We start from the raw sequence: 23565 nt of genomic DNA, 5'->3' as shown, positions 1-23565 counted from the left end.
TAAGACATACTTGAAATATGTCTGCTGTACAAATAGTGTTAAGATTGTTAGTTCACTACATTCATTCATGTGACAGTAGTAGTGTCTTTATCTGAGTATTTTTACATTCAGGACTTGAATTTCAAGTTGTAACATCATTCAGAGATGGCCTTCTCTGAAATAGCCGAATTACTTATTCAGCTATTTCATTAAACTGAATGTGAAAAATCACAGTGGAGCCTGTGATTTGGAGCATTTGAGTGGTAAGTTTATCACTGTTATGTATTGTACCATACCACATTAGAAGTTACATTAAGCTACAATTTGACCAGGTTAGTTAATCAGTTCCAGGTGTCACATGTTTTGAGGACATCCATTAAGTAGAGACACAAGACAGAAGGGCATCCACGGGGCAAGACAAAGAAATTTAAAAAAAACTATAAAGATGCTATGAGAAGAGTGTGTTTTAGCTGAGGAAACGACTGTTAAAAAGAACTGACAACTTCATATTAGCCAGTGGTGCCAGCCTGTGCTTAGAATATATTAACCTAGTTCCTTTTTTCCAACATACAGGCCTAAGCGAAAGACAAATTGTGTCAACAATCAGTGTTATAAAAAGGGGGCCACTAGATATTGTTCATCTGGGTCCTGTGATTTATGCAGTACATATACGAAGTCACACTATAATCTAAGTACTACCAGTACCAGACAATCCTTGTCACACTAGTAATCTACCTGAACCTCCCTCAGGCTTGATACAACGTGTGCTTCTTTAATTTGGAAAAAAACAGCACCTGTGTGCTTCAGCACACTCCTTCATTACTTTGGTTAATAGGGATCAGGTGTGCCCTGTTGGCCAGCTCAAGTAGCTTCTGCATTCCCACTGTCTCCGTAACACTTTATTGACTGCACGCAATAACATAAGAATTTAAGTGAAAGACAAGAGCCTGGCCTTGCCTCCAGCAATAATAAGCTAAAATTTACCAAAAGGCATTTTATCAGTGGATGTTTATAGGAATCAGCTTCTTGTCTAAATAGGAAAAATAGCTTGAGTGGATGAATGTTTTAGATTTTAAACATAACAGCAAAGAGAAACCAAAGTTATGACAATTAGGCATAAACCAACTGGCTAACCAGCAAAGGGGGCAGTTATTGGTCTTAAACATGGGTTTAAGCTCTCAGCTCTGATTCATGTGTATTTAGTTTACACTGGACAAGGGTTCTTGCTTCATGGGTCCCATCTGTCAATTACAGCGACATTCAATGATTTGTCACATACAGAAAAACGATGGCTATGACACCAACCTCGACAGATAAGTCCTTCATGGTGTCAAAGTGATGGATAAGGTCAGTGATCCATACAAACATCCAAATACTTTAGAGTGGTTTCTATTTATTTACTATAGCCTTTTGCCCGATAGAAATCCTTTTAGACAGTAGTTTAAATGTCTAATTCCTCCAAAAAAAAAAAAAAAATCCACTCTCACCCATCACTCTTTTTGATCTAATTATGCACTTATCCCTGGATGGAAGCACAAGAAATAGTTCACAGATAATGTGTACTGATAAAGATCGGTGAAACTTATCAAGTAATCCATACCCAAAGGAACCCTGGCAGCACTTGCGTCAGGGTTAATCCAGAAGGAAAGCCATGAAAGGACTACGATGAGCAGCGTAGGGGCATAAACACCCATCATGTAGAAGCCAACCTGTCGCCTTAGGGTGAAGATAACCTCTACACAAGTGTAGTACCCTGCATGACAATGGAAACAATGGGTACATATCAAAACATGATTTCATCAAAACATAGCTAAGGTAGTTAAGTAGGCATGTGCTTGATGGCACTGGCAGTGCCTTCATGCACATGATTTATGTGTCCCAATTCAGAGAAATGGCACTATATGAAGCCCATGCTCCACCTTACCTTTTTCCCATAAAGCATAATTAATTAGAGACAATAGCCAGCAGTAGTTTTAAGATCAATAAGAAAAAATAAAATGTTACGTATTGGTTGAAATGTGGTCTTCAGAGCATCCAGTCCCTTAACTGAAACAGAGCAGGTGAGAGAACTGGCACTTCACTGAACGGTCTATAAAAGCCACATTAGGCATTAGGAGGTAAGGTAAGTTCTTTATGCACTCTACTTCGTCCTTTGGCCAAAGAGAAAAGCAAACTGCAGTAGTGTGCATCATTTGTCATGGAGAAAGCAAAAAGAGAAGACAACAGCCAATAGGCCTAAGGACTTTAATATAATTTCACATAACTTTGTTAAAGCTGAGACTTATTTGAGCACTCAAGGTCGCACATCAGAAAATACTGCTTCCTACTGTGAATGTGCCAAATGTGTAGGATGTCTGAACCTGCCCCAAATCCTTCGAGTTATTACTGTTAGAATTGGCACTTCCATTTTCTCTTTTTTTTAAGTGATTTTGCTTGAAAGTACTATATACATTCCTACTAATAACTTATCTATTTTTCAATCACTCATTCCTGTTGGAAGTAAAGCCATCATTAGTAAGCCTGAGGAATAAGAATCCATAAGATTCAGACCTTTTCCAGGAGCCTTTTGTTTCTGAATATAGAGCCTAGTTAGTCGGTCTAATGGGATGGTAGAGTGGGTGGGCTGAAGTAATATTTAACTAGCTCAGGGATCTCTGGAGCTTTTATACAGCATATAAGGGCCGCCTGTGTCGCCAAGCAGGCTTGAACCAGTCGTAGACAGAGGTGATCTTTGTGTCTGGCCAGGTAGCCATGGCAACCAGTTAAAAGCCTGACTCATCGCCAGCAGTATGCCTCCCCAAGTGTGAGAGCATTGAGGTCATACCAGCTCTGTTGGCTGATAGAGATTTTTCCATTTCATTGTGAATTCATTTTGTACTCACATAAGTCTGCATGAGTGTATACCACAGTACCATTACCTTTTTCTTTTTTGCAGTTTTACTTCTTTTATTACAGGATTAGTTATTATTCTTAGTTCGGCTAGCAGCCTGGAAAATGGCAACTTTTACAAGCTGTCTGCTACCCTTCACTGGTATTTAGACACATTTAAAAAAGAAGAAACCTCTTAGCAACAATATTCAGTAAGGACCACATAATTGTATATAAGGGTACTGAGGCCTGTAATGCAATTCAATATTTAGGACCAAGAAGGATAACCCAGTAGGTGGTTCACTTCTGGCAGGGCACACTGTCATGATAACTGATGCTGCACACCTAATTTGCTAGCTTCAAACACAGTTCAAGACGGCAGATGAAAACATAAAATCACCACCTGGGGATAAATCTGATTTTTAGAAATAATAAACAATTTTATTATTTCATATTTATATAGTAAATAGCTTTTTTTCTTTTTTTTAATTCTTCTCATGACAAATGGGAACAAACAGATCTTATCCTGTGTAGTCCTTGTTGTACATTTGGCCATTTGATGATAACATCAGAATTTTTGGTAAAACACACTTAGAAAAAACTTGGTTAACTTCCTTAAGAAACCACCTTCGTGTGACTGTTTAAAATAATAGGCTGTAATGGACATATTGAAGCCAAATAATTAAAAGATATTCTTGGAAAACTGAATGTTACCACTGTTATTTTTACTATACTCAGTGCACAACCTATTAGCTACACCTTGCTAGTACTACATTCACCCCACTTTGGCCTTTACAACTGCCATAAATCTTCATAGCAGAGATTTCTCAAAATCCTGTAAACATTCTTCAGAGATTACTTTTATTCTTATTGTACAAACGGATGAGATTTTCATGGTAAAGTGAAAAATAGATCCAGGACAGAAAAAGCTGCATTATGCTGGTCACACAACTTCAGCTTTTTGCAAGAGTCTGCACAGACAGCATGCCAATGCTAAGCTAGCCAGCATACTAAGAGAAGAGTCATCTGTGTCCTAGTTTGAACAGCGACTTGTGTTGGTGTGTTGGGCCCAGGGAACACATTCACATAAAAAATTAAATACATTTCAATGGGTTTTTTGTTTCTTTTTTCTATCTTTACATTTTATTTAACCATGAGCAAAACCTTCCCTGTGGTTTGTCTTTTTAAACTCTAAATCACTTTAAACTTGCACATTAGGTTTGACTACTGATAACACATCATGAAATAGAAATAATATGAATGAGAGGAGTTTGCACTGTGACAACTCAAAGTCACTCCATGTTTCAAATTACAGCGTGTGCTAATATTATTATTTTGTTTACTTTGAGGAGAGTCAGAGTAACCTTTCAGTCATGAATAAGTAAATTTGTAATATTTATCAAGTTATCTGATACATCTGTCTGCTCAGTGACTGTGATTTTTGGTGGCTTCCCAAGAGGGAGATAGTCTACAGTTAATGGCAGACATATCCATATGACTATACTTTTAGGTTGAGGATAATTTTCTTTAAAAAAAAAATTAATATTGCTTAAAACAATGTTCATAGCCAGCGCAGGGAAAAAAGTAATTTAGTAGTTCAATATACCCATTCAGACTTCTACTGTACATTTTTACTGTCAGCTGAGCGTAACTACTTTCTTTGGATGGTCAAAACTTTTTAACTTTCTTATCACTTTATATTGTTTCATAACGATGAAAGTACCTGTGCCTGCATAGTATTTGGTGCAGTTTCCATAAGTAATATCTTCTTGTCGGATATCAAACTGTGGCAGAGCAATAGCATCCATTTGCACAGGGTCTCCTGTCTGCCACATAAACTGCAGGTCATCTGTTGTATAACCAACTGGAAATCAGGAGGGCACAGATACAGAGATAGAAAAACAGTCAAACACAACAGATATATATATAGTTTAAGCCCACCGTTACCACCCTTCCAATGAACATAACAGTTCAAATGCATGAAGCCATCCAGAATATGATACATCTCAGCAGTCAGGTTTGGCTTTACAGGGTAATGGCTTCAAGTTATGTTGCTTATTTAAGTCTAACCGCTTTGTAAACAAGATGCAGTAAAGACATGTCAAGCTCAATTAGCTATGAGACTCTCACAACAACCCTAAAATATGATGATTTATTCTACTGCACTAAGTGTTCACCACTGGAATTGGCTGCTAAACACAAGCAAAATGCTCTTATTTACCCTAAAACCAACTACTTTACAAAAACAACAACTATATTCCCAACTCATAAATACTGAATGTCTAAAATATCAGCAAGCACATGTGTATGCTGATGAGATACTTTAAAGAGTTGTTAATTTAGGAAAACTTACAGCTTTCAAGTTGCATTTTACACCTCTGTGTGTCCATAGGGAATAAGGTCAGATCAAGCGGACAAGAAAGGGTGACGGACAACCTGTCGGAGGAAGAAGATATTTATTTTTTTTGTTTATGGCTGCTTTATTGTATTCATTGCATATATTATTGTATACACTTCACAAGATGAAACTCTAGATTACACTGGAGCCAAGGGTTTAACCCGAAAGGGTTTTTTTTCTGAGTGATATATTAACATGGAATAAAATGGTACATGCAAACATACAGACAATTCTCTTTGGAGATGACTAAAACCTGGCAGCAATCCCTTTGAAGATTAAGTCTGTACATTCACATTTCTATTGGTTATCCAGTTTTGTGTTACATGGGGGCCTGGAACCTATTCTACTTGTTGTAAGATAAAAGGCGGGGTACAAATCTATTTTCCACTAAATCTTGTGCATGTAAACAGTTTTATCTTTTGAGTTTCCAGTTTTACAGTCTTAATTACTGAAGAAAATAGATTAAAATAAAGTAAAGAAGGACAGAAAACACGGGCAAATATTTCCAGTATAGACTAAAACATATCAGAGTGAATTTGCAGTACTTCAGGTCATAGACACAAATGATCCATGATTAAATACATTGGCAGCACTACAGGTAATAGTTCTATGCAGCTGGGTCAAAAATTATTTAATGTGCTCAGTCTACAGATGTGTCCACAGCTACATAATATAATTTTGCACTTTTATGTAGTCTAATATTGAGAACACTAAGCAGTCATTTGGTTACTATTAAGGTTGATGCTACATTAATTCAGTCTGAAATTATGCCAAATTAGCCAGCTTTTTGTTCAGGGGAGGTTGTTTTGCTCTAAATAGTAGCAAGAGGTGTCTCCTTTTTATTTGACATAAAAGCCATAGTAAAGCCTAAAAAGAACAGTTAGTGTTTTGACATAATATGACAATCTTAATGGTCAATTGTTTCTGTATCCAGGGATACAGCCCTCAAGGCACACACAACCAGGTAATAACTTAGAAGTGGGTATTGATAACTGGTTGAAGTATTGATAAGTAGTGATAAGCCATGATTGCCATGGTTCCCTGTAGTGTGGATGGAAGTGTAGTGAAACTGTGAAGAGACTATTCATGAAGTCAGATGCATCTTTTGAAATGTGTTGGTTTCAGTGGTAAAGCACAACTCTTATTTTGAAGGCCAATGTTCTCCGATTCCAGTTTGTGCCACAATTTTGCAAGTTTTACTACAGGGTGGTGAATTTGCAGATAAGTCGGTTTGTTCCATGGAAAACACAAGTGACCCTGATGATCTGCTGGTGACCAAAGCAGTCACAAAGGGGTATCTTCATTGCAACTGATTTCTCTTAGCAAAATCCAGCAACACCTAAGAACCACTTGCAAACCAGTTAAAGAACACACATTTCTTTCATAGCAAGCAGAGGTTGTCAGGGAATCGCCAGCTTGGGACTGAGGCCTAACATGGTTTACAAATTTCTAAATATTCCACTATGAAGCTGCCATTATGAAGTGATTACTTTTGAAGTCATGTAAGTGTTTGCATTCTTTGTTCTATGGCCAATAATAAACTCTAATAGCCTGAAATACAGCTTAATGTATACTGTTTATAGAAAGCTAGATGTAAGGTAACACCCTAATGATCCCTTTCAAATACAAGATTTAATAACTCTAATATCTAGCATATTGGACTCCTTTAGCTAAAAGGCTGCTGAAAAGGCTGTGTCTTCAGTATGGCCTCCCAGCTCCAACAATTGAGTTGTGACTGACTTGACTTCAAGATAGGCAGGGTAACGCTACGCTATCCTTTTTTAAAAATTAGTCTCTAGTTATCAATGCAGGACACAGAACTGACTTTTAGTGCTTTGTAGATGTTTCTAATTAGTACTTAGGCAACAGCCACCGCTTAAGTGCAGTATAAATGGATAACACTCAAACAACCAAATGAGCTCCAGTCTCAATAACTAGATAAGAGAAAACTAGACAGGAAATTTGAATTGCTGTTCCTTCATTCCTTAATTGGAGTCAAATTATTTCAGTTGTTGTATGCTTGTCACCGAATATTTAGAAATGCAAAAAGCCTAACTGCTAGGTAGTAAAACAGAAAGAACACATTTTATATTACTTTCACTAGCTGGGCCCACGTCCTCATTTTAGGTTTGAAAGCGTATTAGTAGATAAAGGTGAATGCCGAGGACGTGAATTGAGCTGGGGTTTAGGGAAGGCCACTGGTGGTGGCTCCCGGACCCAGCAGATCCCCGTGTACTAATTAGAAGTGAAGAAGTTAAAGAATTAAAAAGAGGAGGGAGGGTGAGGAACGTAAACGAGTATTAACAGGTTGTAGAACTGGGGGAAACTACATAGATAAGAATCAGGAGGAGCGTGTTTGGAGGCGCGGTCCCACTCCTGAAATTCTGGTACTTTATCTCCAATTGTTTTAAACTGTAGGGATCACAGGGCTTGACCCCAGATCTAAGTGATAAAACAACCTCATAATTACTTGAAATAAAGATCAGCGAATATGGCAAAAGCATAAATACACCCTGTTTAAGCCATTTAGTAAAAAATATAGAATGCTATATCAATATCATAAGCTATATGTTTTGGTATCATAAATCAATGCTGGTATTGATAAAATATTTGTGAAGATCATTCCTAGACTGTATGAGATCTGTTTGCAGACAGAATCCTTTCTACTTAACTTAAAGTTTTTTTTTTCATCAGCTTTAAACTTGAAGATTCATGACTTATGGCCCAAACTAAAATTGAGTGGTACTGTCGAAAGGACTTTTGAATTAAACCAGATACTAAGTCATAGCAAAATTTACAGTAATGCTGCATTTTCCTGGATTATTGCATATCTGATGAAGTGACTATTTTCAACGAATCACATAAGACTGAACGACATTTCAAGTACACTGATTAAAAACAAGTAAAAAAAAAAAAGTAAATAAATTACCTCATACTGATTAGGACATCTCCATTACGGAAGATGAAGAGGAGAATGTTTTCTTGGGTAACATCATGAAAGTTGGCGCTCTTCTCATTAGCGAAGAACAGGTCGGGTTTCCAGAGACATTTGAACATCTTGGGATCAACAGTGAGAGAATCAGACTTGAAGTCGTCTGGCAGTTTCAGCCTGGGGTCATTCCAGCGCTGCCGCAAGAAGATGTTGACTCTGTAATCCTGTTAAGTGTAACACCAGGCGAGTACAAACACAGTTAATGTTACTTCCATGTAAACTCAACTGGACACAGTTTGGGTGCTTTCACGGTAAATGATGCCCAAAAGGCAAACTCTCTAAATGGAATAAAATAAAGCATATGCTAATCTTTCTGCTAACATTTTCTGAAGCTTTAAGGGGGATGGTACAAAAAGTGCATTTTCTGTGGGAATGAATGAGATGCTTTAACAGGGTAACAAAAACATTTTTAAGCCTGCTAAATATGTTTGAATAATGAATAATAACATATAGATTACTTTAAGTGCAGAGTGACAGTTTACATCTGCAACATAATGCCTTTAAAGCGGTCAACACACAAGAAACTGCACAGTCCAAGGGTCAAATGTTATCAACACAGCAACAGCAAGTACCTCATTAGTGCACATATTAGTAAAATGTCCACATTCTTGATGGTGGGAAAGTATCACTGTGAGCTTTGGGACACATCTCTGTGCACACACTGATGGTGGGCCTCAAGCTGTTCTGGGAGCAGGTGAGCTATTAAGCTGAGGTTGAAGACAGATGGTATGTCAAATACAATGGCTGAAATATCAGCTTTGCATGTGTTCAGTCTTGTGTAGGAAATATGCCTTAAACGTATACTCTCCCCTTCTATTCTTTAGTTTTTATTACCTGAAACTATATTATTCTTGACATTTTTGTTATTTGACATGGCAGCTTGTTTAAATCTAAAGTAAAGTCAATGAGAAACCATTAGAATTTTTAATAACTCAATTTTAGCATACAGTGGGGCAAAAAAGTATTTAGTCAGCCACCGATTGTGCAAGTTCCCCCACCTAAAATGATGACAGACACATGGTAGGATTTGTAAAGAATTTATTCGTAAATTAGGGTGGAAAATAAGTATGTGGTCACCTCAAACAAGGAAAATCTCTGGCTCTCACAGACCTGTAACGTCTTCTGTAAGAAGCTTTTCTGTCCCCCACTCGTTACCTGTATGAATGGCACCTGTTTGAACTCATCATCTGTATAAAAGACACCTGTCCACAGCCTCAAACAGTCAGACTCCAAACTCCGCCATGGCCAAGACCAAAGAGCTTTCGAAGGACACCAGGAAAAGTATTGTAGACCTGCACCAGACTGGGAAGAGTGAATCTACAATAGGCAAGCAGCTTGGTGTGAAAAAATCAACTGTGGGAGCAATCATCAGAAAATGGAAGACATACAAGACCACTGATAATCTCCCTCGATCTGGGGCTCCACGCAAGATCTCATCCCGTGGGGTCAAAATGATCATGAGAACGGTGAGCAAAGATCCCAGAACCACACGGGGGGACCTGGTGAATGACCTGCAGAGAGCTGGGACCAAAGTAACAAAGGTCACCATCAGTAACACACTACAACGGCAGGGAATCAAATCCCGCAGTGCCAGACGTGTTCCGCTGCTGAAGCCAGTGCATGTCCAGGCCCGTCTGAAGTTTGCCAGAGAGCACATGGATGATACAGCAGAGGATTGGGAGAATGTCATGTGGTCAGATGAAACCAAAGTAGAACTTTTTGGTATAAACTCAACTCGTCGTGTTTGGAGGACGAAGAATACTGAGTTGCATCCCAAGAACACCATACCTACTGTGAAGCATGGGGGTGGAAACATCATGCTATGGGGCTGTTTTTCTGCCAAGGGGACAGGACAACTGATCCGTGTTAAGGACAGAATGAATGGGGCCATGTATCGTGAGATTTTGAGCCAAAACCTCCTTCCATCAGTGAGAACTTTGAAGATGAAACGAGGCTGGGTCTTCCAACATGACAATGATCCAAAACACACCGCCCGGGCAACAAAGGAGTGGCTCCGTAAGAAGCATTTGAAAGTCCTGGAGTGGCCTAGCCAGTCTCCAGACCTCAACCCCATAGAAAATCTGTGGCGGGAGTTGAAAGTCCATGTTACTCGGCGACAGCCCCAAAACATCACTGCTCTCGAGAAGATCTGCATGGAGGAATGGGCCAAAATACCAGCTACTGTGTGTGCAAACCTGGTAAAGACCTATAGTAAACGTTTGACCTCTGTTATTGCCAACAAAGGTTATGTTACAAAGTATTGAGTTGTATTTTTGTTATTGACCAAATACTTATTTTCCACCCTGATTTATGAATAAATTCTTTACAAATCCTACCATGTGGATTCATGGATTTTTTTTTTCACATTCTGTCTCTCACAGTTGAAGTGTACCTCTGGTGCAAATTACTGACCTCTGTCATCATTTTAGGTGGGGGAACTTGCACAATCGGTGGCTGACTAAATACTTTTTTGCCCCACTGTATGTGCATCTACTGCAATTTAAAACATGTTAGTATTTATTACAAGGAAAAAAACTGCCCATGGCCATTACACTTGCAATACATAAATGATGCAATGTCAAAATTATGGAAGCCCATTTCCGCCACTAAAATTTCGAGTAATCTACGTGAATGACGTCATTTCCTTGTTACCCGGAAGCTGAAGCCCTCAGGTAAAAATGCTACAGCTAAGCTACCGGCAATGTCAAAATACAGCAGTTGACATAAATAGAATATACGTGTTTATAGACTACACAAATCTGCCAAGTTTGGGCCAATAGAAATTCTGATATGATTGTGACACGTTGCGTGTCACTCACTTCTCACATGGTTTGGCACCTAGCTAGCTGGTGAACATAGATATTGTTATTATTATTTCAGCCAGTGCAGAGATGTCAATTAACGCTGAGCAAAAACAGTTAAATTGTAGATTTTAAGGGTTATTTGTGTCTTTTATGTACCCCAAAACAAATTTTAACTTTACTGAGGAATTTTCCACTGTCCATCAGCATTTATACACTCACTTGCCAAATCATTAGGTACATGTGTTAAATTGCCAGTGTAAATATTTTATCTAATGGCAGCAAGTCAGTGCATTTAGGCATGTAGAGTTAGTCAAAGAAAAAAACTGCTGAAATTCAAACCAAGGATCAGAATGGCAAAGAAAGGAGATTTAAGTGACTCTGAGCCTTTCTAGGTTGTTGTGCTGCTCTGAGTATTTGAAAAACTGCTGGATTTGGATTCTCTCACACAACAATCTCTGGGGTTTACAGAGAACAGTCCAAAACATAGACAATCTCCAATGAGCTGCAGTTCTCTGGGTAAAAATCCAATGTTGATGCCAGAGGTGAGAGGAGAATGAAAAGACTGTTTTAACCTGATAGGGAGGCAAAAGTAACTCAACCACTATTTAATAACCAAAATATGCAAATACTTGGCAGGGTCGGAGGCAGGGTCAGAATTTGGCATAAACAGTTAAGGAGTGGCCCATATGATGCATTATTTTCTTTTGAAAGGGGAATCTTGCAATCAAGCTGTTGATATCTTATTTTATAAGATGTCATTTCTATACAACCACATTTTAGACACCTGTGTCGAACTAGTCCTTGAGCTACAACATGAATAGCTTCTGGTGGCTCTTCTCTGTCTGAGGGAGACACGGGCCAATTCCCACACCTTTTCCTTCTCTAAAAACGAGACAAGGAAATATATCTTGCTTCTGGCTCACAATCAAGCTGCCAGTACAACATTCGATTCCAGAGAGATTTAACACAAGAACTTTCTATAACCACTGAGGGAAACTAAAGCTGAGAAGCAGTAAAAAAACATATATAGCGACAATTTATTCCATCTCCGAAGAAAATTAGTCATTGTTTTCTAAAGATTATAATCATAATGTGAAAATAGGTATGTTAAATATAGTGAGTGTTTGGTGGAGGGAGGTGTGAATAATGAAAGAAGGTTTCCTGAGATCAGATACCCCACAGAGTGAAAAATTGAGGGTAGAGGTGACCAGCTGTCTCTTCCTCCTTCTGCTAGATTTGTTTCAAACCTTCCTCACTTTCATTCAGTTTATGCCTAGGCTGGGTGTCCAGGGGGAAAAAGGAAGAAAGGAACAAGCTACCCTTTTGAGAGTTGTGCATTTTTCTCTTCCACTTTGTCTTTCTTGGCTCTTGTTCTTGCTTTCTTGATCCTCCCTTTTTGTCTTCGCTGTTATGGTCTCTTTCTTCAGATTATTCTCGCCATTTGCGGTCTTTATTATTCCTTTGCTTTCATCACACTTTGAACCATCACACTTTTTAATTTTATTCCCGCTTCCTCTATCTTATTCTTTTTCACTACTCAATTTCCTCATCCCTGTCTTCCATTATCCGTCTTAATGATCTTTGGCCTCCTACTGTCTGATTTAATCTTCTTTCTCCCATCCATTTCACTTTACCTTTGTCTTTCTCTCTCTCTCTCTCTAACATGGTGTCTGTTTTTCACACTTTCCTTCACTGGTCAAAACTTTTTCCTCGAGGTCTTTGTTTTCCTCAGGTCTTTCTTCCTCATTACCCTTCTTCTTTGTTTGTTTCCTCCTGATGTGTTCATTTTCTTCCACCATCTTTGGGTCCTGTGATTTGTAAGGATTTTCCACTTATCATCCTAAGTGGTCTATAATAGAGTGAAACTCTTGACTGGAGTATTTTATAAGCAAATACACACTACCTATCTGCTGCCAATCTTTTCCCCGTGTGGCAGATTTTCAAGCAGTGCCAGCTCCAGGATATATTATCCAAGACTTTGTTCAGAGTGCCATGACTCATAAAAGTGAGCATGATGGAACACTTAACCCTGCTGAACACTGATCATTCTTGGACATTTGGTTGTTTCAATGGCAATACAGCAAGGTCCATAATTTGTTGGACAAAGACGAAGACATTTGTGTAATTTTGTCTCTGTACATCACCACAGTGTATTTTAAATATAACAATAAAAATGTGGTTGCCATGCAGACTTTAAACTTTAATTGAAGGGGTTTTTACAAAAAAAATGTTTAGGAACTAAAACCATTTTTTACATAGTTCTCAAAAACTAATTGGAAAATTGAGTAACAAGCAGTTTAATAGCCATGTAAGGCCAGTTTCCTTGATATTTTGTGAAAAATGGAGCAATCAAATGAGAGATGTCAAAAAGATAACTCACAACTTAAACTCCTGAATAAGAAGGTCAGATTAGACTTTGCCAGAATTAAAAGCGCCTGCACAGTTTTGACAAAACCTTTGGTTAGATGAAACCAAGACTACGTTTTACCAGAATGATGGGAAGAGAAAAAATATAGAGAAGCAACAGCTTACGAGCCAAAGTATACTATATTACCTATCAAACATGGGGAAGGCAATTTTATAGCATTGGCATGTATGGCTGCCAGTGGAACCGGGCCAATAGGGCTTACTGATGATATGACTGCTGAGTGAGGTAGCAGGATTAATTTTGAAGTGTACAGCTCTATACTCTTTGCAGAGATTTATTCAAATGCTGTGAAACATAGGGCAAACTCTCACAGTGCAAACTGATCATGAGCCGAAGCACACCACAAAAGAAATGCAAGAATTTTTTTAAGGCCAAGCAGTGAAAAAATCTTGGATGGGTAAGTCAATTCCACCATCTCAACCAAACAGAGATCGCTTTTCTGATATTTAATACAAAACTAAATGTAACATTTGGTGATGTCAGTGGGCTCTAGACTTCAAGGGAGTCATTGACTGTAAAGGGTTTTCATCAAAATATTCAAAACTAATCTTAAAATTATGTAAGTAAGCCTCTGAAAATGGGTGGTCAGGTATAAAAATAACTGTAATCCCTCAACAGTTGATGCAAAAAGTCTGTAAAAGCCCTTGAATTAAAGCTCAAAATCTGCATATAAATCACATGTTTGATTTTAAATTCACAGTGTTTGTGTACTGAGGCAAAGTTAAGAAAAATCGATAATCAAATAATGTCTCTTTGTCAAAATAATGATGGACCTAACTTTAGGTTCTGTAACTAAAATAGGATCAGTTATACAACATTAAATAACAGGACATGGAGAAGGACACTGAAATGCATGTTGGCTGCCACACACATAAATACTGCTAAATGTCTGAAAGAAGGTCATATACATATTACATGTGTCAGCCTTAGAACAACTACAAATTTTACATTTTTATTAATCAACTTTCCATTTGAGTAAAAATGTGATTGTACTTATATGGAAAAAAAAGTCAAATTTATCTCACAAAAATGATTTATGAGTGACAATGTGACAAATCATACTAACGCTAAGTGGGAAGAAGGTTTGTTTTTTGTAATAAAAACATCCTGGATTAATTTCTGTAAAACACACATGGAAGAATAAAATAAAACTGTTGATTTTGGTAATTTGTGACATTACACTGTTGAATGATTGGATGTATCACACCAGGTGAACCAGACTTATTAGAAACTGGGAATTTCCATTTATTGCTTTCTAAGTGATCAAGAGTCAACCCAGCTTCGTCCTTGAGTTTAATCTAGTAATTAGTATTCAAACTGCATTTCTTGATCAGCAATTAAGCCATCAGATAAATGAGGCATGCAAACCACAGTCTTCATAATGATTCACTGCTAAATGATCTAATACCATCTAGAAAACATGCTCATGAATTCTCCCTAAAACTTGCTGGCCAAAGCAGTTTTCAGCTCTCATTCACTGCTTCTGATTGGCAGAAGTATTGATTACCAATACTGTCAAGCTGCAGCAGCAAGTCCTTACCATGGTTGTTTCTTGGATTGAGCCAAAGCTGTTGATGAAAATGTTCACTCTATCCTCCACAGGAATTCCTGGATTTAGAAAGAGAAAGAAAATTGTAATTTTGAAAACTGTATTCCCTGTGTCTAATAACTGCTTCGCCCATGTCTCAAAGCAAAGCAGTTATCAAGTACTGCGCCCGCAGTTTACAATACATTTGTTCTGTAAATCCCTGTAAATGCATTCCTAAACCATACATATTGTACCTAGTGATTTAATTGATTATATTAATGGTCAGGTTTTGTGAAAGGCCCAGCATTGCAAAATAATAAAAATCCCTTCTCAAAATCATCCCATCTTCTTGCCAAGCTCACGCTGTAAACATTTACTGTATATTGGCACCCCTCCCCACTCATCCTTTTGCATAAACTAATAAAACTGTTGATGAATGCAGACTGCTCACCCTGCTTTGAATAAATTATTTCCTTTGATCTGTTTACTTGAGGCTCACAAGTTTCACTGGATAAATTCTACCATGCAGGTCACAAAATTAATGCACAAGTTATGGCGTGTTATAGAGCTCACATCTTTGTTGCATTAATGTAACAAATCAAAAATTAACTTGAATTAATATTCAAAGGTAATGCTGCTATTACTATATTCTATTATTCTATAGGGCCCATAAAAGCAGCTTGCCATGTTACAGCGAAGTAATGCATAAGGCATAGTTTAGTTCTTAATTTGGGAGATTAGGATATGGATGCTAATGGATGAGGATTTCAGGCCACCCTGAAATGGAGAGCAGATGTTTGGCTGCTGGACCAGTCGGAGGGAGTGAGGGAGAATGCTAAGTCGGCTCACTACACATCAAACATTAAGTCCCAGATACAGCTCCTGGTGCCAAGTGCCAGAGCAAGGAAACTACAGATCCACCTGAAGACTGGGGAGACGATCAGTCAGACAAAGAGGCCACCAGCCACCTCTTTGTTATTTTCATGGCTGTTTCTGTGAGACAAACATAGTACTCCCAGCAGTGTGATGTGTACAGTACACTATAAACACTGACGATGGATGGTTTTTGGGCTTTGAAAAATGAAAAATGAAAAAGAAATGACTGTACAAAGGTAACAGATGAGGCATGCTTCCACTTCAAAATCAAATTTTTACTTGTGCATTTGTCTGTAAGCTAGCTTTAGTAATTTTGATTAATCTGATTCCTAACCTTAGACAGATTTTAGAAATATCAACTTGTCCTATGCACGAGTGTCTATTAAAATCTGTCCATGCAGCAGTATCGGCAAGAAGTCAACCCAGGAACACAAGCCTTCTGTAACTGTTTAAGCACAAGTTACATTTGCAAGGGAATGCATTTTGATTAATGCCTCCACATTCCTACCTCCAGCATTAAACTCTTAGAAGAAATCTGGAGGTACACATGCACGTGTTTCTTTAATTAGCATGACAGCACTGCAGCTAGAATGTAAATTAAAAACGAGACAGAAACAGATAAAGAACAGAAAACCTGCCTTTGAAGTTGGGCCTTATTCTGGGATCATAGGTGATCAGTAACCTGTTCAAGATGTTGCTGGTTGAATTTGCAGGAACCCGGGCCAGATCCTCAGATGACAGCTGTCTGCAAATAAAAAGACAGAGAGAGAACTTGAGGCACGATTACATTAGCAGGTCAAATTCCTGGCAGATGAACAGACAAAGTGCACAGTGCACTCACTTCTACTCTGTATACTCTTTGATTAAACTATAACCTGGGAGAGCTACCAGTCTGGGATTAAATTGGCTTTTAAGATTTGGACCACCAAGGAACTGTTAGACTGAGACAATGTTTAGAAATGAAATGTGCTGCTATTATGGGATGTTTCCAGATTATGACTGAGGAAGTTGACAAGATCCCTTGGGCTAATGGAAGACTCTTCTCAACATGCTGAATTTTGAAATATTTGCAGTGTTCATCATCTCAACATGTTTTCATACAAATATATGTTATTGAGCAGTAAACACAGGGCAGTTTAAGTTGTACTGACATTTAATCATCCATAAATAAAACATGTGGGTATGTGAAAAATTCTAAAGGATGCAAAAATATTTCATTTTAAAATCATTCAAGGGTTTTTTAAGATAAATGAGTGAAACGCTTGATCAAAGCACATATTATACTATCTTTATAAAAACAGCACTAGTTCAGTAAGCAAGCCAATAAGTAACCCACTGAAATGATTTTCCCCTGAATGAATCAATCTGCCGCACAGGTGACAAGTATAAATGACTTGTCAAGACAAATAATCTATTTTTGTGCTATGTAGTTCTTTTTGTTTAAGTCTACTTCAAATGTTCCTACAAAATTGAAAAAACTTAACAGTGCTTGGTAAAAATATCACCAACAACATGACGACAATCAGTCAAACATCATTTGTTTTCATGTGCTTGACTAATGAAAAATACAGTGGGACAGAGAGAAAAGGACGAGGAGGGGATCTGGCAAGAGAGAAAGGGGAAACAAAAATCCTCCTCCTGGGTGGCAATGAATGCTTCTGCCAAAGAATTCCCCCTTCTCAATACATATTATTATGTAAACCTTATCATGCACTGAGGATGGGCTAAAGTGCTACACAAGAATGCTGCGCAGTGTGTATATGTTCAGCGGTTCCCCTGATCAAAGTAAAACCCAATTCCCATCCGCTAAACCGCTTTTTTTCCTCCTCTTTTTTTAAGAGACCTTCCTGACAATCTCAAGCACAAGAGCTAAACTGGAACCAAGTGCTTTAGTTGATCCGCAAAGGCATCTGCAGCATTAAACACAAAGCATGTCATACAGCTTCCACTTGCCAATTTTCTACATCAAACAGTTTATCCCACATTTCAAGACTTCATTGTAGAGACATTTGTTACCATTTAAGGAAGAAGATAGCGCAGCTCTACATTACACTTAACTCAGCGTGCAGGACACAATTACGTTACATTCCTTTTGTGATCTACAGTATTTACATCTATAGTTTAAACCATAACCTGAGAATCACCTTTTGGCATGCACTGAAGAGGCAATGACAACCTGAGATCTATGTATGTGTATGGTGGAGAGACTGGAAAGTAAGATCCATCAGGTGTAAAATAGACATGCTTCAGCTCCATGCTGAACTGACAACATTGGTCAGGGTTTTTCCTACAAAGGGTAATTGTTGTCCACCCCTAAGATGTTTTACACCCAAATAGAAAAGAGGCACTGTAATAGCCATTCATCCATTTTCTTAACTGCCTAGCCTAATTACAGTCATTGAGGTGGGAGCACCTGGTGAAAACCCACACAGGCACAGGAGAACATTAAAACTCCAAGTCCTGGCCAGCAGTTTCAAACCCAGAACCGTCTAGCTTTGAGCTGCTGGTGCTATTCAATGCACCTTCGTAATATGATTTTTCAAACCTACGTTCCTAATTGTTCTGCTATTAGGATAACAACCATTTTACTATCTGTACCCACATACTCAGTTTAGGTTTGACAACATTTTTAGTAGATAAAGGCAGATGGCTTAAACATGAATTGAGATGCGGTATTCAGATAATTTATCTCCAATTTATTTACCAAATGGTCAGAAATATGCTTCAGAACTAAAATAAATAAATGCAAGTTTGTGTTTTTAATAGATTTAATAGACCAACACTATAATATATGTATATAGAAAATGTTTTATATGAGGTATAGCCTCCTCTACAAAGGACAGTAGTTCCCCATCTGTCTATTGGCTCCACAAGTGTCCCGATCTGCTGAGGAACTGCTCTCCATTCCTAGATGAGTGCACCATACATTTTGTAATGGTCACTGGCCATGGCTGCCTCAGATGAACATGTTGACTAAGTCCTTCCTGAGCATTTTCAGTGGAGAAAAATCATATAAATGGTATCCAAGGAAGTCTCTGCATACGCTCCTGATCCAAAAAGTAGAGGCAGGCACCGTCCTGACAAACGGTGCCTGCCTCTGCACAGAGCAGGGTGTTTCCATAAGAATCTCTGACTAGTCAACTTTCCACCAAGAACAGTTAGATCCGAAGACGCTCTCATGGACATGTAAGGCTGAAGAAACATCATTAGCAAGAGCTAATGCTGATTGACTGAAACCAATCAAGCAGAACCAAATTCTACTCATAGAAAATGTTTAGGTTTTCTAAGAGATTAAAGTGAATGGATTTAAAACAGAGATTGCAAACAAATTTCACAACAACAAAACTTACTTCTTTATTCGACTTGTATACAAGAAAAACGTATGCATTACTGTGTATAGAGCCATCAAGCTAACATGTGTAGTCAATACGCCAGAGGCCAATATGACACAACACGATGTTGTTTATTCCACACGGTACTTACGATGGACAGTAAACATGCTTCCCTTTCTTCTTTCCTTTCTTTGCTCCTTTTTCTTTGGCAAATCCTCCGTCTAAGCAAAGAAAGAGAACTAGGAGAATAATGGCGAACTTCCTTGTGCCCATTCTGAACCTGTGTAAAAGAAAAATAATAATAATAAAAATTGTGAATAAAATGAACAAATAAAATAAAAACGGAGGGACAAGAACAAAAGAAGAAAGCTTTAAATGATTTGAAATTGTGAATCCAATAATTTTTTTTCTCACATTCCACATTTCAGCTGTTATGTGACAGTAATTCTATGGCTTCCTTGTTGGCTAGAGCTTAAAGCTTCAGAGCTTGTTGTTTCCTGAACACTGCAACTTTGCCCCTTACTCTTTTTAACATCATCGATTCATATTTCCTCTAGATGCATGTCACATACAGTAAATGTCTGAAATACAGATGAATCAGTCTGACAAGGTTTAATAAAGCAGAGCAAGTTCAAGCATAAATTCAATCACTGAAGCATTGCACCTGAATAACAATGGTCATTGAGGACTCGTCAGCTGAATGTGACCTTTAAAGGATAGCTGAAATAAATATCGCCTACAATATCCTTCAGTTTAGTCCAGAACTTACATCAAAAAGGCTCAATAGGACTTTTTTCTAAATGTATTTTTTAGATTTCAACAATCATGTTTAGATTTCTAACCCTTGGAGTGTTATGACCAACACTCCCTGTTGGTCAGTCATTTCTTACAACATACTAAAGTGAAGGCAACTAACAGATAATATGGTCCTGTGTATTTACAGTAACAAAACTATACAAATGCACACTTACACAAACACACAGAGCATTTTTGCATTTCTTGATAGAGGCCATTAATCACCTTGCAACCACAGTACCTGTGTGATTCATTGTCCATCTAGAAGTGTTGCCCTTTCATTGCATTGGGATACTGAGACCAACAGCAAGGCAGCAACACCAGCTTACAAACACACACTCATCCAAACATATATCTTGTGTATTAACTGAGGCCGTCTAGACAGAAATACTCTGTCTGTCTCTCTCTCCTTGTCTCACTGCCTTGACCCAGCAACTCCCTGTCTACTCCTTGCCTTCACATCGATCATCATCTTCCTCAACAGAAATCCTTTCCTGAGTGCACTGAGAACTGTACAGAGTGCAATGCCTTTTGGCTCCATGCAAACAAGTTGCCCAAACGAAGACAACATTGGTTTATCGATTTGGAAGATTTCTGAAAACCAGAGGGCTGGATACTACTCGCCTGGCCAGCATAATGTCAAAGCTAATCCACACGTCTCAGATGGCAACAGCTGGAGCAGTGTCAAATGTTGGACTTCACAACTCAACCACATTTCTGAGAAACAATTTCTTATGCAACCTACAAATTCTCTATGCAATCTTCCCCTTTGCGCTTCTGTAGGTGAAATCTCAGCTTCTTTCCACATTCTACCTGATAAGGAGAAGGATGAAGCAGAGGCAGGTATACAACTAGTATGCATTGCACTGTAGCGAATAAAAGAGTCTGAATACCAAATAAGACATATTTGAAATTCTTGATAGTGCTGAACATTATCGCACTGGTTCATAATATTTGTTGGGATTGTGAAAGCTTAATCCTTATGCATGTGTCTTCTTATCATAGTTGCATTATTTTGTCTTCTTTTGAAGCGTGTACCTATACAACTTGAAGAGAGAAGTTAGTGATCTGCTTTTGTCAAAATATATCTATTTTGACATCTCTTTTGGGTCCCAGTCCCAAAGTGGAGCTTAGAGAAGCCAGTCGATATATAATTGTGTACAATCAAAAAACAAAAAAAACAAAACCCTCAATCACGCGTCCATCCGACTGATATTAAAGCATAAATGTGAGTTCAGCTGAAACTATAACTCGACCTTGGCACTGTCTGACTCATCTGTGTGCCACCACTGAAGAACATTGCCCTAGCTCTGTTTTACTAGGGGCAAAGTTAAAACGGCAGAGGCTTTGTCATGCAACGGCTGACAGTGACTCAAGCGGGTTACATGGTTTGCCCTACGGGTCATGGGATAATAAACAATTAAAGCCAATCTGCCACTAGAGCAGAGTGTCTTTTTTTTTTAAGATTCTGGACATTAAACAAAACACCTAAAATTATTTCTGCCGGGAAGAGGGTTTACATTTAGGTAAATAAACGAATATTTATTTATTATATTAATGTTGATGATATAACAGTCCGGCCATGTCATTTGGTGGAACTGAGATATGTATATAAGTATAGGTCATATTCCTGGTAATATCACCACTTAAAACTAGATTATTATTTATTACTGCTTAATCCAATAATCCACGAGGAAAGACCTCAGATGTATTCAAGAAAAATACTGAAATGGAACCAAAGCAAAATAAATCCGCACACTACCGGTGTTCTCACAACCTGTGGCTGCACGTCGCATTCGGTCTCTTTCTAACAAGAGAAAAGTAAGTAAGAGAGGCTGACACTCGCCCGAAGCCTGAGCATCAGAAGAGCAGAGGATACAGCGACCACCATGACGGGGGTGGGTGGGGGATGCAGAAAGAAGATGCCAACACATATGAACACGAGCATGCGATTTCACTACATGCGAGCGCACGCTATGAACATAAATAACACAAAGTCATCTCTCGCGAAACACGGTACGCAGTTCTGCTTACCGTTTGGCTTTGTCACCTGTCAATTCCTCAGAAATCTCGATCCACTCAAGCTGACAGTGAAAACAGTGGTTAACAGAGCTTCCACGACCATTCGCTCCCTTTCTTTTCCATTCTGTTTCCGTCTTCCTGCACTGAAGCGATTAGTTCAATTGGTTTGAGGGGAAAAGTTACATCTCGGCAAATTGCCAATTTTTTTTTTTTTTGTTTGTTTTGTTTTGGTTTCCGAGCCCGTTTGTTGTTATTTTTAAATCAACGTGTATATGGCTGCTGCCCTTTCGCCTCAGCTTGGGATGCCCAAGATGGAGGCTTGCGTGTACCTGTCATGCAACATGCGCAGTAGCGGCTGCACAGAACTGGAGAGCATCATTCCCATCAGCACCACGGACAGCCGCTCCCCGCCTCCACATCCACAGCCGCTGCTAAACGGAGACGTGACGTGACGGCAGGAAATAAAAGCTCTCTTTTACGCGATAGACGCAAACGCATCACTACTTATGGCTGGGACTGAGTGGTATTTAGCAGCAGATGGATGAAAATAGAGAGCGCTTTATTAGAAATTATGAATCCAATAAGATACTCAAGCTTCTATTTCTATGTATTATGTAGTAATAGACTGTGTGGTAATCATGTGCCGTAGTATGACCTAGACTATTTTAGATGTGAGATAAAAAGCTGATTTTTTGTATATGTGAAAATGTGACTCATTAAATCAGTGACAAAGAAGATAAAACAATATAGTCTGTGTTTCTATCATCCAGATAAAAATGATGACTGCTTTAATTGCATAATGCAGAAGTCTCAAACATATTTTAGTTTGTAGGTCACAGAGCAATCTGATCTCACGTATTTTGAAGAATCACAAACTCATTCTGAAGATGTTCATATTTCATAAACATTTACATGCCCTGCTTCCACACCCTCAGCTGCTGCTAATGTACACAATAGACACCATACAGCCCTATATATTTTGAGAAAAATATTCATTATTTCCACATTAAGGCAGCCCACTGTCGATGCAAAAAGTATCACCACAATGAAATGCATTGGCACAGCTTCTTGGCTTAACCATCTTTGGTGTGGTATAGCAGACCACTGGTGATGTCAAGACATCAGAGTTGAATGTGATTCAGAACTCTGGCTCACATGAAACTACCAGTGTTGACAGAAAATCTTATGACTTTTGGGCTCAGTGTCCCCGTGCAATGAAAGGGCCTTTTTTTTGTGCGTGTGTGCGCCTGTGTGTGTGTCTTCAACAACTGTACTGTACTGCGAAACATCTTGAGCCACCCCTCATCTCTTTATATTTTTGGGGAAAATGGGAAATTGATGCAGCAATTTATTGAAACATGTGCAATCACACATGGAAATACAGCACAGAAGGCAAAAACAGAGTTTGTGCAAATTTAACAAGCTCGAAAGTAAATATTTGGTATGACCACCTTTATTCTTCAACACAACCTATACTCTGTTAGGAAGGCTCCCTTGTAATTTCTTTCATTTGTCTTTGGGAATAGTTTTCCAAGCTTCTTGA

The 23565-nt window shown here is 38.4% G+C and overlaps 1 protein-coding gene across 1 annotated transcript in view; it reads right to left on the bottom strand.

Annotated features, from left to right (window-relative positions):
- The window catches only part of glrbb (glycine receptor, beta b), a 30726-nt gene extending 8302 nt beyond the window's left edge, over positions 1-22424 (bottom strand). The window contains exons 1-8 of the mRNA XM_040010396.1: positions 22035-22424; positions 19357-19485; positions 16512-16618; positions 15010-15077; positions 8175-8401; positions 5201-5283; positions 4571-4711; positions 1580-1732 (exon numbers count right to left, since the gene is read on the bottom strand). Of these exons, the coding sequence (XP_039866330.1) occupies positions 1580-1732; positions 4571-4711; positions 5201-5283; positions 8175-8401; positions 15010-15077; positions 16512-16618; positions 19357-19478 (901 nt within the window). The 5' untranslated portion in view covers positions 19479-19485; positions 22035-22424. The remainder of the gene's footprint in view (positions 1-1579; positions 1733-4570; positions 4712-5200; positions 5284-8174; positions 8402-15009; positions 15078-16511; positions 16619-19356; positions 19486-22034) is intronic.
- Positions 22425-23565: the final 1141 nt, after the last annotated feature.

The sequence above is a fragment of the Simochromis diagramma genome, unplaced genomic scaffold, assembly GCF_900408965.1.
Source record: "Simochromis diagramma unplaced genomic scaffold, fSimDia1.1 OVJJ01000585.1, whole genome shotgun sequence".
Classification (NCBI taxonomy): Eukaryota; Metazoa; Chordata; class Actinopteri; order Cichliformes; family Cichlidae; genus Simochromis; species Simochromis diagramma.
This window is presented reverse-complemented; position numbering and strand designations above follow the sequence as displayed.